This window comes from Biomphalaria glabrata, chromosome 16, assembly GCF_947242115.1.
Source record: "Biomphalaria glabrata chromosome 16, xgBioGlab47.1, whole genome shotgun sequence".
In the NCBI taxonomy this organism is placed as follows: domain Eukaryota; kingdom Metazoa; phylum Mollusca; class Gastropoda; family Planorbidae; genus Biomphalaria; species Biomphalaria glabrata.
The window spans coordinates 8,892,270-8,910,636 of NC_074726.1; the positions used below are offsets into that span (position 1 = coordinate 8,892,270).

Genomic DNA, 18,367 nt, shown 5'->3' on the forward strand with positions numbered 1-18,367 from the left:
TGCTGCTATCTGAACCTTTTCGTCAAGTTTGTTGCTATCTGAACATGCATTGTCAAGTTTGTTGCTATCTGAACATGCATTGTCAGGTTTGCTGCTATCTGAACATGCATTGTCAAGTTTGTTGCTATCTGAACATGCATTGTCAGGTTTGTTGCTATCTGAACATGCATTGTCATGTTTGTTGCTATCTGAACATGCATTGTCAGGTTTGTTGCTATCTGAACATGCATTGTCAAGTTTGTTGCTATCTGAACATGCATTGTCAGGTTTGTTGCTATCTGAACATGCATTGTCAAGTTTGTTACTATCTGAACATGCATTGTCAAGTTTGTTGCTATCTGAACATGCATTGTCAGGTTTGTTGCTATCTGAACATGCATTGTCAAGTTTGTTGCTATCTGAACATGCATTGTCAGGATTGTTGCTATCTGAACATGCATTGTCAAGTTTATGGGTATTGAAAACTTTTTGTTTTGGTTAGTGGCGATCTAGGTGTGATCCTGAACTCCAATAGGGCTTCATAGGCATCTGATTTACTTTCCTTGCATTTTTTCAAAAATTCTTGAATATTTTCACCACTGCCTCGGCTTTGTTCGATGATGTCCTGGTGAGGATCTTAAATGATGGACACCCCATGCTTCCATAAATGTGCCAAAAATAACAGATGAAAACTGATGTCCAAAATCACTGATGCAAACTTTGGGGACTCCATATTTGGCAAATAAATTTTTCAGTTTTCTTATAACAACTTGACTTGTGTGCAAATGTTCCATTTCTATAAATTTTGAATTGTAGTCAACCATGGCAAGGTATTGTTGGTCGAATATTTGAAACAAATTTATAATCTATTCCAACTTTATCACAGGGATTTCAAATTGTATGTCAGATGAATGGCAATCTTAAAATTTCAATCTGGTTACTGGCTATTCCTACGTTTGTGTTATGTGTAACAAGAAGTCATTTTTTAAGGTTCAATAGTCAGAATTGTGTAACGGTGATAAAAGACTTGGCTTCTCAACCATTGGGATTCCAAATCAACGGGGGGGGAGTCGTCTAGAGTTCAAGTCCTGCTATGTAGACATTCATGTTTATGTATATGTAATAGTATATTAGGAGAAAAAAATAATTAATAGATTAAATACTTTTTTTTATTGACTAAATGCCAAATAAAATTCAGAATAATGTCTTAGAGATAGATTTTAACACCTCTAAGCCCAACCTTTACTGTTGTATAAATTTAGCTAGAATTAGGATGAAACAATTTAAAAATAATACCATCTAATGTTAAACTTTGGCAAAAGAGAAAGATTTCACTAACATCATCTGCCCCATAGATTGCAAGGTCTGAAAAGGGAACTTTACTATTTTCTTGACTTTGGCAGCTTTATTTTCTTTTCCTTTCTTGCCAACTAATGTACAACTTGTCTCTAACAATCTCATTTTAGAGAGAAATCCACAGCAACTGGCATTTGCTTAGGAAAAAGATTTCTAGGAGTTGATGAGGCTAAATAAAACTAAATATAGATCTATATATTGTATGGTATTCTATTATTTAACAATTTTAATCGAATCGATGTTTAAGAAATAAAATTATTAATATACTTGAGATCAACTTGTGTTTTTTTTAAAGATATAAATTAATAAGCTTATTTGAAATTTAGGGTTATTATAAAGTTTGATAAAATAAATTGTTGATTTAAATTGAAGTATTGAGACAACGTTTACCTTTCTTTTCTGCAGCTTGTTCACTGATTTAAAAAAACAAAATTCTCAATTGAGGACACTGTTGTCCATTGGGGGAGAGAATGACCACGGAGAAGGCTTTGTGACAGTTTCCCAGAACGATTCCCAAACAGGCGTGTTTGCTAGCCGCGCTGTTGCCTTTCTTAGAAAGTATCATTTCGACGGGCTGGACATTGATTGGGAATACCCGAACGTCAATACAAGCGCCAACTTTGTGAGAATTTTAAAAGTAAGAACCTTCTGTGTCGTGTTTCTTTTCAAGTTAACTTGAGGGAAACATATTGGATGAAATAAGCTAACAATCTTTACAATAATGTGTTGATAGACACCTTTAATTCTAATGAAGTGAAAATAATAATAATAAAAAAAAAACATTTGTAAAATAACGAAATTTAGACACACTCCTGAAAACACTATTGGACACACTCCTGGACAGAATACAACAAAGCAAGACTACAAAGTAAAATAGCAAAATAGGCTAAAAAAAATACTGAACCTTAACTTAGAAAAACATAACCTGATTAAATACTCGGAGAGACACAAAGATAAGGGCACATTTCTTAATCAATAGGCTATTATAGATTCCTACAAGTGATCCTTCCTCCCTAGTGCCATTAGACAACTATATGGGTTGCCTGAATCAGCCAGAGAAAAAATCAATGAATAACAGAATCTAAGTCTTTAATTAACATGTTCAACTCCATTAGCAAATACATACTCGTAAGACGGAATTAGATTTTCTTTTGACGGAACGTCTGTAATTTATGAGATAACTTTTGCAGTTGCTTAAATACTGGTTAAACTGTTTCTTATTGAGCCTGGGGGTTACACGGTGTTTTCTTGTATTTTAAAGCCAGCACTATACAAACATACATGAATCATGAATCGGATATGTTTCCCATTTTGTCTGGAATATATTCTAAGTCTGGTTAATGACATTTCAGTCTATCCGTCTTTTAAGTCAGATATAACAAAAACGAACATTTGTATTATAACTATATTTCTTAAGTAAATAAAACAACCGATTTTTAGGTTGAAAAACAGTACCCTGTCTCTGTCCCTATTATATATTAGGCTATATATAAATATAAAAATATTTTAATATAATAATGACAATACAATTACCAGAGTTTGCGGCAAGCGTTTGATCAGGATACAACAACACCGCGACTTTTGCTCACCATTGCAGCACCGGCTGGGAGCATCAACATGCTTGGATTCAATATCACAGAAATAAACAAGTAGGACTTAACAACTGTTTTAAAAATAGATAGATAGACAGACAGGCTGACAGGCAGGCAGGCAGACAGACATACAGACAGACGGACAGACAGACACACAGACAGACACACAGACACACAGATACACAGATAGATAGATAGATAGATACATACATACATAGATACATAGATCGATACATAGATACATAGATAGATACATAGATAGATACATAGATAGATACATACATTGATAGATAGATAGATAGATAGATAGATAGATAGATAGATACATAGATAGATAGATAAATAGATAGATAGATAGATACATACATACATAGATAGATAGATAGATATATACATACATAGATAGATAGATATATACATACAAGATAGATAGATATATACATAGATAGATAGATAGATAGATAGATAGATAGATAGATAGATAGATAGATAGATAGATAGATAGATAGATAGATAGATAGATAGATAGATAGATAGATAGATAGATAGATAGATAAGACACTGTAACTTCCACATTAATGAAATTTCTATTATTATTATTGTTATTAATACATTTATTATAAATCTTGTTCTTTTTTTTTTCGCAAGATACGTGGATTACGTCAGCCTAATGACTTATGACTTTGTGGACGCCAGGTACAATGAAGTCACAAACTTTAACAGTCCATTGTATTCCAGAAATAGTTCAGCTTTCAATCAAGAATTTAGCACGGTAAGCATTACTAGAATATTTATTTGATGGGTTGCATTTCTTCTTTTTACAATCGTATCTTCATGATCCTGGAACCAGCCTGGACAAGGAGCTCAAAAAGGCTCCAACGATTTTCCTAGAAATTTAACACTTGATATATATAGCTGAGACAAGAATTCCTAGCACGTTGGCCACACTTGGAAAACTCTGGTTTGACCGTTATCATTTATCAAAGTAAAAAAAAAAAAGAAATTTAAATTTGGCTGAGAACGAGAAAATGTTTATGTAGAACGGACCAGATGTCTTCGTTTTTTTTTTTTTTTTTGTTCGCATTCATTGAATTTTATATAATTAGGTACAAAGCAATTTTGGGAATCGTAATCTACGCCTGTCATTGGAATACTATAAAGTGTACTAGATCTATACATTCGCTTAATCAGGATTCTTTCTGGGGGAATGGTTCGGGGTAAAAAATGTCTCATAGTTTTTAAATATAATATTCATTAGTTATTAAGAGAAAAAGAATCGCTCTATAGGTTGTATAAACAAGGTACTCTCTCTTAAAAACATATTTGTAATGCTCTTCTTGTTACACACTTTTATTGGACTATATTTTTCTTTCTGTTCCTCTCTGTATAGTCTTGCGGCTTGACGAGTGTGTAATTTTTTTTTCGCCAGCAGTCCAATACGAAAACAATACAAGAATTATTAAGTACTTTATGATGTTTTGATTGATGCATCTGTTGTCATCGAATATGAGCGTGTAAGCAAAATTTGATGGCGATTGGATGGGTATCTGTGGTCACATTAAAAAATAATAAAAAAAATTGCAAATATCCAAAAAACATTCAAAGCGAGTAATATATAAAGTTATGTAATGAATAGTGACTCTCTGTCTAATTATAATCTAAGCCAATATAAGATTGGTCGATATAATATAACAGTTGGTATGTATATATCAGCTGTATAATAGTAAGCGACTACATTTGGTAGAATTTTAAATATACTTCTGTTTGGTAGAAAGCTTTGTGCATAACCTTAGACCCTTTGTTTTCCACTTGTAATGATGATGAAAGATCATTGGTGTAAGATATATGTACTTTTTCAATCTTAAAGCAACATTACAGCTCTAATACTTACTCCAAAAATACATACATCTTATATAGTATTTTCTACTAATCCATTTCTGTTCTGAAATCGGTTGAGACATGTAGCATTGATAGAAAACAATACTTCAACACAATCTTTCTAGTTGTTTATTGCTATTTATCTGTGCACCTTGAGCTAGCTGACATTTGTATTACAGACTTCACAATTGAGGATCTTCTTGCAACACATAATAAAACTAGGAGCAGGTAGACGAAGAACTCCTCAAGTTTTGATAGAATCCCTGTAATAAAAGCATTTTCAGGGGCGATCAGTGGCGTTGTAGTTGATATTGCTAGCCAAGCATAATGACTTCCCTTGCTAAAGCATATATATGGTTCTAAAGATATCTGGGGCAATAAGGAAGTGGAAATTCAGTTGTATTGACTTGACAGCGATCCTCAAAGCGAGCTACAGGAGGCTTGTTGTGTTAGGTGTTAGTCCTTTCAAAAAATGTTTTCGATCTGTTCTTTAGAACATAATGTAAAAAAATTGACTTTTCATAAGAAATAATATATGTCGTCCATCGTAGTTCTATGATGACCACTATTGTCATCCAGGGGGCTGAGGGCTTTGCACGTCATGTGGCTGGTGAGACCTATATGAGCCCGGAATGTTCGGCTGCACACTGGGCAGGTTATTCCACCTGGAGCTAGTATCATTGGCCTTGCTTTTTTTTCCTCTGACGCTTTTCTTCTGCCAGCGCTGATCTCTTGTCCTCAGCTATTTGTACGCCTGTTTTCACAGCGCGACGCCATGTTGCTTTGTCATAAGAAATACTAGCGACACAGTCAGAAACTTTTCTTTCAAGGTACCTCTTTCGGGCTCTTTCTCTCCGTAATTATTTTCCCACGTATAGAAGATATTCTTCATTTTTCTTTTTACTATCTTGATACACTATTGTATAGTAACTCCAATAGCTAAGTTGTTTGTTCTCAGAAAATGTTTGTTTGGTTCCTAATGGAAGAGAAAGTCAGATTTAGATTTTTTTCTCTTAAAAAAAAGTAAACTTTTTTTTTATAAATGTAGTAGTTAGTATAACAGATTTTACATAACTTAGCAATACAATGGTAAAAAAAAATATTTTTGACCAAAAATCTAATACAATTTGCATAAATGTGTTAAAAATAGTGAATAATAATCTCCCTTACTAAATAGCCTCCTGCGTTTGTTACTATTAATAGTGAACAGTTGCAAAATGATGTACTTTTATGAAAAAACTACTTGCATCATTGATTTTTAAAATTAGATTTTTCGCTTTCATAAAATAAATTGTAGCCGTTGCATTAGAACTTTAAATGGTCTAAAATATTATGATGGATTTTCACTATCTTTTCTAGTTTACTAGATCTAAACGGGACGGACGGACGGACAGACGGACATACATTCCACACAAAACTAATAGCGTCTTTTCCCCTTTCGGGGAATATAATAAATTGTAATAACTTACAACGCCTAGGAAAACTGGGCAAAGAATAAATTAAATCTATTTAGACGAATTTCGCACTTTGCATGTGACTCACACGTACAAGCAAACACACACACACACGCACACGGACACACACACTCACACAAGCACGCGTACACACACACACACGCACACACATACAAATATTTGAGGCGTGTTGGCTGAGTGGTAAAGAGCTTTATTTCCCAACCGAGGGGTTTCTGGTCGGAATCTCGATGAACCCTTTTTTGTTTTTTAATTGCTGGATTTTTAGGGACTCTGACATTAATTGGGCAAAGTAAAAGTTGTTCGTTGTTGTGGTTGTTGCATGACACACTTGTTAACCGTGGCCATAGTAGCACATGACCTTTACATCATTTTCCCTATAGATTGTAAGGTCTACAATTGGTCACTAACCATACGTATACGATTTAGATTCGATTTAACATAGAAAGCCTTAGAAAAGTCTGAGTTATGTAAAATGTTTTTTTTTTTTTCAGAACTGGACAGTTCGTGAGTATGAAAAACTCGGACTTCATCTAAACAAGACACTGATCGGTGTTTCTGGGACTGCCAAGTGGTTATACCTTAATAACTCTGAGAACTCAATTCCTGGGTCTCCGATTGTTAAAGGCTTCCTAAAGAACTCAACCGCTTATGGAATTACTGGAGGGCTGGCCTACCCTGAGGTGAAACCAGACATACGATATGACAAGGACTATTATCACATTATTATATCATACTATGAACCAACCCATGTCACGTATGCGGCCGGCTTTTTAACGAGAGGATTGGACTTTACAGTCACCATTGAGTTAATAGAATATGATCACTTAGGAGGAGATATATATATATGCCATATATATATATATTTATATCATACTATCTTTATTATTTATATATGGCATCTCTGTGTGACTTAAGCATGCTCAGAGTCCTCTATTCCGATTTCTTTTGTTGACAATTTAAGAAAGGGGTTAAGTGGGAGAAGGTTTCCGTGCTGTCCTTAAGCGCTAAGCAATAAGAGCTTTACTTGTCGTTAACCTCTGACTTTAAAAAACAAATGATACCAACCATCATGATTCAAATGCGAATTAGGAAGCAGGAATGGCATGTTGTTAACTTTTAATTGCAGGGTTCAAAACATTCTTTTTAATTGCTACTGTTATAGACCCTCACACTTTCTTTAGGGGTGTTACAGGTGTGATGTGTGGAAGAAAGAAATTAGAAAATACAATTTTTTTTTCAAGCGAAAAAATTCCTATATAGTAGAATAACTAATTAACTAAACTGATAGCGCGGCAAGCTAATAATGTAAATGTCTCGGATACTATCCCCACCGCTCCGATTTGTTTTTGTTCAACTTTTATTTATTTTATATCTTGATCAATTACTATAACACAAGACAAACATATTGACGGACCCCCAGTCCAGGCTGTGAACGTGTTACATAAATGGCTCCCTCTGTCTCGAAAGACAATGGACGCACTCAGATGAGTCACTGCTTCAAGTTTCGTATTGAGACTTGTGAAAGTGTCTATAGTCCGGAATCAATAACAATTAAAATATGAATGATTAGTTTACAATTACATTATTTGGCTGGCTGCCTGGTCGTGCGGTTTGCGCGCTGGACTGTAGTTCGGATTTATCGATGGTCGAGGGTTTAAATCCTGCCCGCTCCAATCCCCCGTCGTCTTTCGGGAGGTTTGGACTAGGAAGTAAACTATCTTCAACTCTGAAGGAACATCCGAAACTTGTAAAACATAAAATATGTATAGATTTTTTTTCTTACATGCTTTGATTTTTGTGCTATATTTACGAAGGAGTCTCCTCAATCTAAAATAAAAATAGAATATAGACCTAATATTAATGATTAGTCTTATTGTTTGCAAGGTCTGCCAGTACATAAGAGACAACAATGGCACCGAGATTGTGTTTGACGAACAGCAGAGAGCTCGTTACCTGGTGAATGGGAGAGACTGGATTACATACGATGACCCGGAAGTCATCAAAAATAAAGTTAGTCCACATTGTTTTTTTTTTTGTATAGTCTAATTTGAAGTATGGAGTTAATGCCATTCTAGAAAAGGCAACATGACAGACATTTGATACTCAAAGAAAATCCCTTGTAGAAGACAGGCGCAGAAGGCGTACTGAAAATTAAATCTCCCGGCGGACAACGGCCTTGTCTGCATCATTTATAGAAAAATATACATGTCGAAATTGTGTCAGCGTGATCATGTGAAACACTGCACTCACCTTTAATCTTCCTAATCGAAGACATTACCATTATTAATGGCGTTATTTCAATGATGACATTTTTATGGTAAAACCAAGGCTACGATTAAACTGTGGGCATATTGACCAAACGATAAATGCTTGGCTTCCAAGCGAAGGAGTGTCGAGTTCGCGTCCGGTGAACACTGGGGGCTTTGATTATCGGTATGTTTAGAACCCCTATGAGTCCAACGAACTGTAATGTGTACCTGATGTAAGTAGAGGAGGTAAAGGCTGTTGGTCACATGACTCCCTCGGTAATCATAGTCCATAGAAAAAGAAAATAGATTCCATTTATCACATAATCTTCATCCATTGTCACAACATCTGAAAAGATACCACGAAAGACGGGTACCAGTTTAGCTTTTGTAGTTTCTAGAGTCTAGAAGGCGTTTCGGGTCTGAACACTTTGACTTGCGACGTCTCAACCTGTGGGCTTTGTGGAGACTGTATGACGTGACAACACGGTATATGTCTTAATAGTCAACACGTTGCCACGTTGCAGGTCAGTGTTGAGACCTTCCAGAGCGAATGGCCCATTCAATATGAATCTACGTGTCTGTTTACGACTCCAGAAACGAACTTTTTCCACTGCAACTTATCATATGACTGAAAAGGTCAGTTCTTGACACACAACTGCAGTCACAAATTGGACATCTGTAATCACAAGACTGCAAATCTTGATAGTTTCCAACTGAGTTTTTAAAAATGTTGAATCTATCTAAAATAATCTAGCATTATGTTGTCATTTTTCTTAGGGTTAGGCGAGCAGTTCTTTTTAGAAAGCTTATATCAACTCGCTCTGTCTGTCTGTCTGTATGTCAGTCTGTCTGGTAAAAAGTTTGTGCATGTAATTTCTCTCACTCCCAATCTCGGATCAAGTTGACATTTTGCATAATTATTTCTTTTACCTGACAACAAAAGAATCAATAAACTCAAATTAACAAATTAGTAAACTATTAGCAATTAATTATTTTTTACTAGATGAAGCCGACATGACAGGAAAGAGCTGGGAAGCCATTAAAAAAACTAGCAAGAGACCGTGTGGAGAGGCGTGTTTTTTACCCAGGCCCTATGTTCCAGGAAGAACTCAATGGAAAGATGATAAATTAATTATTTTGATTAGTACTCGAACACGGGAAAAGAAATTGTACTTGACTGAAATGTTTGTAGAAACATTTATAGGTCGTCGTGTGAGTCTTAGTGAAAAGACACCCGAAAAATAGAACAGATTATAGCAACTATAGATAACTAGATAATCTTCTATGGTCATAAGCTCTCCATTAGCAGAGTGTTTATCATGTTGGCTTGAGAAGGAGGCTTGAGCCATGAGTTCGAATTGAGGTCACTCACATTTTTTATATTTTTATAAATGCTATTTTATTGTTTGTCTAGATTCTAGATCAATTACAAATTTAATTACATGACTAATCCTAACTAATTAATACAAGTACGCACTAATATAAGCTTTGTTTATTTGTAAAGTATTTTAAAAATAGTTTCTTGCTAATATGCATCTCTTATCAGACCGATTGGGCTGTCCGAATTGGAGTAGCCGGAATGATGTTGTGGTCCCTTGATCAAGATGATTTCAGCGGAATGGTAAGTACATTTAGATCTAAGTCTGGTACGTCTGGCGTTCTTTTGTCTCGTGACCTTTTTCTTTAAAACAAACTAAAAAAAAAGAGGAGGGAACAAACATAGCTTTCTACCCAGGACAAAAAAAAATCGCCCAAAAATTTAAGTCATTTTAATTAATGAACAATTTTGATAGCATGTTCCAAAAGTAAATAAAAAAAAAAAAAAGAAATGAGATGTTACTATGACCATTGTTGGTGAATACATCTTGGTATTGCCAGACGTTAAATATGATCACCCAATTTCAGATTAGCCAAATGTATGCCAGGGACCCTTTTTATTACGAATGTTGTATAACTACTCTTTATCAAATTAAATAATTTAATCCTTCCAGTGGAAACCCTACAAAGATTAAACATACAATATAATATATATACAACATACAATATAAGACATTTACGACATTCAAATTCAACTACAAATTCCATATAAATTAGACTTAATATAATTATTAAAACTTATGAACGGAATGAACCTCAATATAATTGTGTCTTTGTTTTTTTTTTGTTCATAGATTCCCAAACTCGTATAAAAATTTTTTCCCATTTTCTCAAAACAAAAACAAATTATCTCCCCTTAAATTATTAGCCTTTCATTGTAGAAACGCGAAGCTACTACAAATTATTTTTTAAAAATCCTGTTTATGTTTCTGTGGTACTCTGAAGCTAACCAATTGCCAGTAGAAAGTTATATATTAAACGAAATTTAGACTGCAAAACATATCTCTTACGACGACTTAGGGTTAGGGTTAGTGTACATGTCGGCGAAAACTTTGACCTCATGAACAATTGACATTTTTAACGTGAAATCAATGTTTCTGTCTGAAAAGATGCTTGGGGCTCAATGTAGTTTTGCAAAGAAAGCAAGATACACCAAAAGATATACCACTTCCGATGACCGACGTAGTCGGCGAAAAGATAATCGACAACGGTATATGTCTGTGTCGATTGTGGCAATATATGTAGGTCACTGATGAGACTGAGTACTCACGTGAAATACTGCACTCCTTATTAATCTTCAGACTCAATGAAAAGCATTTTATTATTAGATCTAGATTTGTGTGAGCAATACAGCACATTCTATGTTTAAAAGTAAAAGGCAAAGTTCCTCTTTCAGACCTTGCGATCTAAAGTGGAGATGATGTAAGCGTCATCTCTTTTTTTGGCTCACGGTTAAAGACGGTGTCATTTTACATAAATCAGATTTTTTTGTAAAGCTTTCTATGTTAAATCGACTCAAAATCGTATATGTATGGTATGTACCCATTTCAGACCTTACAATCTATAAGGAAAATGATGTGCAGATCATACGCTTCTATGGCCTACGGTTAACAAGAGCGACATGCGACCAGCACAACGACTAACCGCCTTTACTTTTCCCCAACTAATTTCAGGTACCCATTAAAGTTGGATGAACCCCCCCCCCCTTGGTTCGAAAACCGAGTACTTTACCACTCAGCCACCGCGCCTCCTTCATTCTATGTTTAGCATGAGGAAAAAAAACAAGGTATAAAAACATAGATTTTATTCGTTAATTACACATCCATATGTACTCACTCAACGATGAGGGACAGAGTAAGTAGGACATACATAAGGACATGGTCGTGAAACTACATAGGAGATTAGTATAGACACGGTAGCCTCCACTTTGGCACGTCTGGCTTTGAGACTCCGCATCCACGTCTGTTTTTAATATCCTATGTTCAGTGTAGAATCCAGGGGAACAATCCAAAGAACATAAAGTCATTGGATGTGGCTTATTTCCCTTAGTTTTTTTTTTCTTTTACCTTTACCTATCCCTTAGTCTGTTGGATCGTTGGGGCACCATGCAAGATTTGTCGACCGTCTTTCTCCATTCCTGTCTTTTGCCTTAGTTAGAACTTCTTTCAAGGCCTGTCCATTCTTTTACGTTGTATTTCCATCGCTTTCTCTGTTTGCCTCTTCTTCTTTTTCCTGGTACTGTTCCGTGAAGGAAGGTCTTTGCGAGCCCCGAAGACCTTGTAATAAATGGCCATAGATTATTTGCTTGCGTTTTTTAAGATAGTTAGCAGGTCATCGTGGGGAGCAATCGCTGCAGTAACCCTGTCTCTAATCTCTTGGTTTGTGATGCTGTCTTTAAATGTGATACCTAGGATCCTTCTGCAGTATCTCAATTCCATTGCTAGGATCCTCCTCTCTAGCTCTGCAGTCATCGTCGAAGTCTCACAAGCCTATAAACATGTGGCCATGACCAGAGAGCACCCAGCCTTTGTCTTTCCATATTATTTTATGTTTTGAAAGGGATGCTGTAGACTGTGCAATTCGTACCAGTAGTTCAGAATTTGTTCCCTCAACTGAGACAAAAGCTCCGAGGTATTTGAAACTAGTCAGCTTTTCACTTCCAATACTGACGCCCTCTTTAAAGCCCTGTTGGGTATTGGTCATAATTTGGTTTCATTTCAGCATTTTATAATAATAATAATAATAATAATAATAATAATGATAATAGTAATAACAATAATAATAATAATCTATATATATATCATTCTCTTCATGCCTCAACAGTTTGAAACACCGAGAAGTAATGGAAAGATCACTCTTTTATTTGTACCAGTCGGACTTGAAGCGAGAAAAAAAAGGAAGGGGGGGGAGAACAAATAGTATTCATCCGTCACTAAATAGCAGGGCCGAACTTAACTATTATGACCAAGAAGTCATGGAAAGAGAACAAGTCATCTACTCTGTATTCACCCGTCACTAAATAGCTGGGCCGGACTTAACCATTGTGGTGCCCTTTGCGAAACGGGTTTCGCGGGGCCAAGTTTGGGTAGGGATAGGGATAATAAGTCAAATTTAAGAGTTTGTATTAGAAACTAAATTCGTCTATGCATTTTATTCATTCTTTACTACGTACAGAATTACTTTACATGCCTTGCGTGTAGCAAAGTCATATAGTATATCATACAAATTCTATTTCCTATATAGATCAGGCTCAATAGCAAGAATTACCAAATGTTTCAATCTATCTACGAGCATTGTTAACCTCAAATAATTCTTCATTAGTTTGAGGTGCGAGAAGCTTCTTTCACAAGATTCCTCAGTTACGGATATTGCATAATGCTTTTTTTTTTTCTCGCGCGTAGGATTGGCGTTTTCCATATAGAATGACACCCCAAAATGACAATTTTTGTGTATATATTTCAGGAGACTTGTATGAGTTTTTAAAAGATGTTAATAATTTCCGGATATTTCCAGGACTTTTTCGTATATTTTGCAATTTCATTTGATTTCTAGAAGCTCCTGGTAAATCAGGAGGCCGCGGGAAAGCTGTTATAAGTTATAAAATGGTTTAATTTAATAATTTATACACCTAGCATTATCCCGAGCCCTGTGCAAGTGCGGGGCCCACTGTGGTCGTATAAGTTGCAGTGGCCAAAGGCATATGCTACGCCGCCGGTCGACTAGTAATTTTTATTATCCATTAGGAAATTTGTCTTACAATTTGTGCTTTACACCAAACAAGACATTATAACTATAGAAAACCAAAATGTACATTGACACCAGACTCACTCATAATTTACTTGTGAAAAGTTTATTTCAGATAGTTTTTATTTAATGATTTGATTGCCAGGGGAACAAAAGAGTGTTTGTGTCTGCTTGTCTTTGCTATCGGTGTCTTGTATATCCTTTGTGATGGTAAAATCATAAAATCCTGACCCAAAGGGTGATTTTTTATTTCTTTTTTCCCCCTTAGTTATGCTACCCTAACACTTTGTACATAGATATTTCTATGATACATATGCAAACAATTAGAGATGTATACTTGGCAGCCTTACCTCTGGTTCTTTCAGCTTTGACACTTAGCGTTCACTTTCGCTATTAACATCCTAGTTTCAGGGTATTTAACAAAGGGAAATCATCGAAAGAACTCGAGTTATAGGATGTGATGTGGCTTATTTCCCTTTGCTTCACATTACTCCTCTGTATTAAATAGGTTTCTAACAGACCACAAGAGTGATAGGCCTTGTTCTACTCCACAGATGTGCCTGCAAGGGACGTTTCCTCTGTTGAGCCAAATCATATCAATCACCGAGGGGAACAGAACCACACCACCCACAACGACGACAACCACGACAACCAAAGCAACAACCACGACAACCAAAGAATCAACGTTCACGTCCAACACAGGATGTCAGCCAGTGACCTTGAACCTGAACTTTGTCATTGTGCCACTTTCTTTGTCATTTTTAGTCGGAACTGTACTCTAATGCTTATAATGGTGTGTTTGTTGAACTGTAAGATGGGTAGATACACATTGTAACCTGTTGTTGCTTTGTTGTATATTAATGTTTTTGAAATTAAGTATTAAACTTGCAATAAAATGTCCAACTAAAAAAAGTTGAAATCCTTAGATCTTTATAAAAATGTGATGTAAAAATATACATAGACATTTTTTTAAAGACCCAATTACAGAAATATTTCAATAATTAAACCTTTCAAAGAGGAATAACTTCTTTCATATCCAGATATACATTTAAAACCAAACTAATTTCCTTAATTAGTAAATAACTTTTGTAAACTTTATAGTTTGTGAACAGTGCAGAACTGCTAAAATGTGTGTGTAGCGAATATAAAGCTTTCTTTTGTTGTAACTTCATGTTGGTGATAATTATTTTCTCATTTTCTTTTAGAATTAGATACTTCTAAGAACATGTTATGTAATGCAATTAAATGTGTTCCATTTACAAAATGTGTTTTTTTTTATTCCTACGGATTTCAAGAAAAATAAACCACTTATTTTCCCATTTAGTTGATTCAGCGATTCCACACACAAAAAAAAGGCTTTGCATAATAATTATTGTTGGATGTGTTTCCGACTTTTAATGAAAAGTAAAATAAAATGAAGAAATAAATAAAGCGTAAAGTAAAGAGGACTGTTCAGAGCGCATACCACATGGTCAAGCAAGCTAGCCCGAGAAATATGAAACAATACACTGGACGAATATTTATAATGGTTGTCTTGTTAAACGCTAGTTGAAATTTGTGTCAGATGTTTTTTTCCTTTCCTACTAAATAGGGTATTAATTATCTAAGTATAATGAGGTTATAAAAAACTGCAATCTTTAATTTCTGAAAATTCTATCAACATAGTCAAAACAATTGTAACCAGTTTTGAGATTAAGAACTTGATATACGTATACCAAAACACAGTATTCTTATTTGTCTCTAATAAATAATTCTGTCTTGCTTTAAACTTTGCGATCTATGGGGCAGATGATGTTAAGGTCATCTGTTACTTTGGCCAACGATTAACGAGCAGGGTTTCATGTGGCCAGCGCAACGACCAACAGACTTTACTTTTCTCAGCTTAAAACAAGGTACCCATTAGACCTGGGTGGCCTCAGAGACGCCCTAAAAGATCCAGGATTTAAAAATTCCAGCATAGATTCCAATAAGGACCCCAGGTTCGGAAGCCAAGCTCTTAACCACTCAGCCACTGCCCCCCAAGACTCAGTAGGCTATTTGGAAATAAAATGCTGACTAGACGTTTAAAGTTTATCATGTTTTTAACTAAAATTTAATTAATGCTCGTCTGAACTCTAATTAGAATAGTGCGGTCAGTATTGATTTATTGTTAGCCAACACGTCTAAACTGTGGATTAGTTTAACAAGTTGCAAGATCGTGAGTATTCATCTCAATTATAAACAAATATCATTTTATATCAAAACATTTAGATATTCTATAGTATGGCTAGTTCTTCGTCAGGTAAAGTAAAACAAAATTGTCTTATTAGAAAAATTGGCCTATTTATACATAAAATATAAATGCGTGAAAAAAAAAACACAAATAAAAAAGGTTTCTTAAGACTAAAAATACCTTTGTAGACCCATGTTTTTACCCCCTATGCTAAGTGCTATTTCAACGTATAAATAATCCAATAATAATCTACAAACCATAGTTTAAAATGGTAGGCTTATGGCTTATTATACATATAAAATTCATTAGTATCTTCTATGTAGACTAAAACTATGCATATTAATTGATGAAACATTGAAAAAGTGCAATTAAATTAAAGTAATTCATAAACTCTGAAATGCTGCTCTGGTGTTGAAATATTTTCGCTAGTTTCTTCTTAAATACAAATGTTCTAACCAGTTGTCTTAACTTATATAATGAAAGGAGAATTTAAAAAAAAACAAAAAAACTGCCAAAAAAAGCAAAGTCTACATATTCTATTTTCACGCGTTTGTTATTGAATTTCCAACATCTCCTTTCTTCTTATAAATTATCTAGTACAGCATCTATAGTTTAACTCAAACAATTTTTCCTGTGACTGTTGAGAGATGAAAGCCTGAGAATGTTTATGGTCGGAACGATGTCGCCCACGCAGCAGTTCCAACCTCTCCACGCAGCTGATGTGACCAAAGAAACGGAATATCCAATACAGATTGATATTATCTCAGCTTATCTTATATTGAAAGAAAAACGCCGTGGTACCCACTGCAGCTGACCAGACACCTTCATACCCATAGGAGGACAATAAAAGAGATAAAACCTCACCATGGAGGACAATAAAAGAGATAAAACCTCACCAAGGAGGACAATAAAAGAGATAAAACCTCACCAAGGAGGACAATAAAAGAGATAAAACCTCACCAAGGAGGACAGAAAATAAAAACTATGCCCAGGCATTCTATAGAATGCCGAGTTGCACTTTGACAATAACATATCTATTATCATTAGTTCAATTCGGTTATTATTATTGAAACGATAAAGGCAAATACTAACGCCTTTAATTCGAATAAAAATGAAAAGAATATCTAATGTTACATGACAACCTCAAAAATATAATAGGAATTAAACAACAACAACAACAACAACAAAATTACAAGATTATAAATAGAGTTTGTGTTATCACACAAACTCAGAGGCGGCCCCTATCGATTTCACCAATGGACCAATTATATTCAACCCATAGTATTGTTTTGATCATTTAAAGTAATACATTTAAAAAAAAAATATTTGGCTTTATTTTTTACATAAAAGCAAACAGTGCAACACGTCGTCTTTGATAAGACTCCTCTAGCTCTTCTGGAATAAGTAGAGTAGCATTAACTGATCTCCTAAGAACAGCATAGAAACCTCTCGATACAGTGTCGGTGGCACCTGGCGCGGTAGCTCAGGGTGTCACCCCTCCCCCATCAACTTTCTTGAAATATGTTCCAGTGTACATTATTGCTAGTTAGTTCTTTTTTGTTGAACCATTACAGTGAGCTGTTTACCTACTTTTTTTGAGTTTTACTTAAATATAAAATAATAGCGTCTATTTCCATTTCGGGGGCCGCTAAAAAAAAAAAACCCATTAAAAAAAGATTAGGAGTGGAGAAGCAGGGGAGGCAACTAGATTTAATACGAAATATTGTATTATTTTTTTTTATTACCTCTCTTTGTTTAGTCCTCTTGTATGATTGTTTGCCGAAATCCGTTAAATGTACTAGTGTCCAGTACACACATTTACAGAAAATGTCCTTGAAATCATGTACTAAATTCACGAACATTAATTCTTTTCCAGTTGAGTTTTTTTTTTCTCCTCAATCAAGAATGTCCTTCCCATGTCTTCTACTCTTCTTAATGACTGCAAGTTTCGCAATGGTAAGTTGACATGTTGAACTATTCAATGTAATGAGATGATAACTTAAACTTAGTCGATATTTCCTTTGAATTAGTATTGAAGATTCTAATAAAAATGGAGACTAATCTATACATCTCGTTTTAAGTAAACTGTGACTACGAAAATATAGATTAATTATATATTTTTTAAACCCAAACACTATTTTAGTTTCGTAGAATCATTCTGAAAATCTAAATTTAGAACAAAGAGGAGATAACTATCAAATAGCATAGGAATGAACAGCTTCAGAACATACAGCAGCATGGGCGTAGCCGGGGGGGGGGGGGGGTTCTTGGGGGTTCAACCCCCCCCCCCCCCCCGAAATGAAATCCCCCCGCAGGGGGGGGGGGAGGAGAAACAGAATTAAGTGACTGATTTTTGCTTCCATTTTGTTTATTTTAGGTGAGATTTTAATACTAAATCATCACTTACCACAGCACAGCCGAGGCAGTTTTGAGTTAAAAACCCTCTACCAGGGGGTTTTGAGTTTAAATCCCCCTGCCAGGGGGTTTTGAGATTTAAAAAACCCC

General features: G+C 35.1%; 1 protein-coding gene across 3 annotated transcripts in view; it reads left to right on the forward strand.

The window, feature by feature from the left end:
• LOC106079450 (chitinase-3-like protein 1) overlaps positions 1-14,914 on the forward strand; it is a 24,155-nt gene extending 9,241 nt beyond the window's left edge. For 2 of the 3 annotated variants that reach the window (XM_056014493.1, XM_056014494.1), the window contains exons 4-10: positions 1,741-1,972; positions 2,872-2,984; positions 3,576-3,699; positions 6,772-6,960; positions 8,165-8,290; positions 10,076-10,150; positions 14,205-14,914. In XM_056014493.1, the coding sequence (XP_055870468.1) occupies positions 1,741-1,972; positions 2,872-2,984; positions 3,576-3,699; positions 6,772-6,960; positions 8,165-8,290; positions 10,076-10,150; positions 14,205-14,432 (1,087 nt within the window). In that variant the 3' untranslated portion in view covers positions 14,433-14,914. The remainder of the gene's footprint in view (positions 1-1,740; positions 1,973-2,871; positions 2,985-3,575; positions 3,700-6,771; positions 6,961-8,164; positions 8,291-10,075; positions 10,151-14,204) is intronic. The other variant, XM_056014495.1, reaches the window with a different exon arrangement.
• The last annotated feature ends 3,453 nt before the right edge of the window (positions 14,915-18,367 follow it).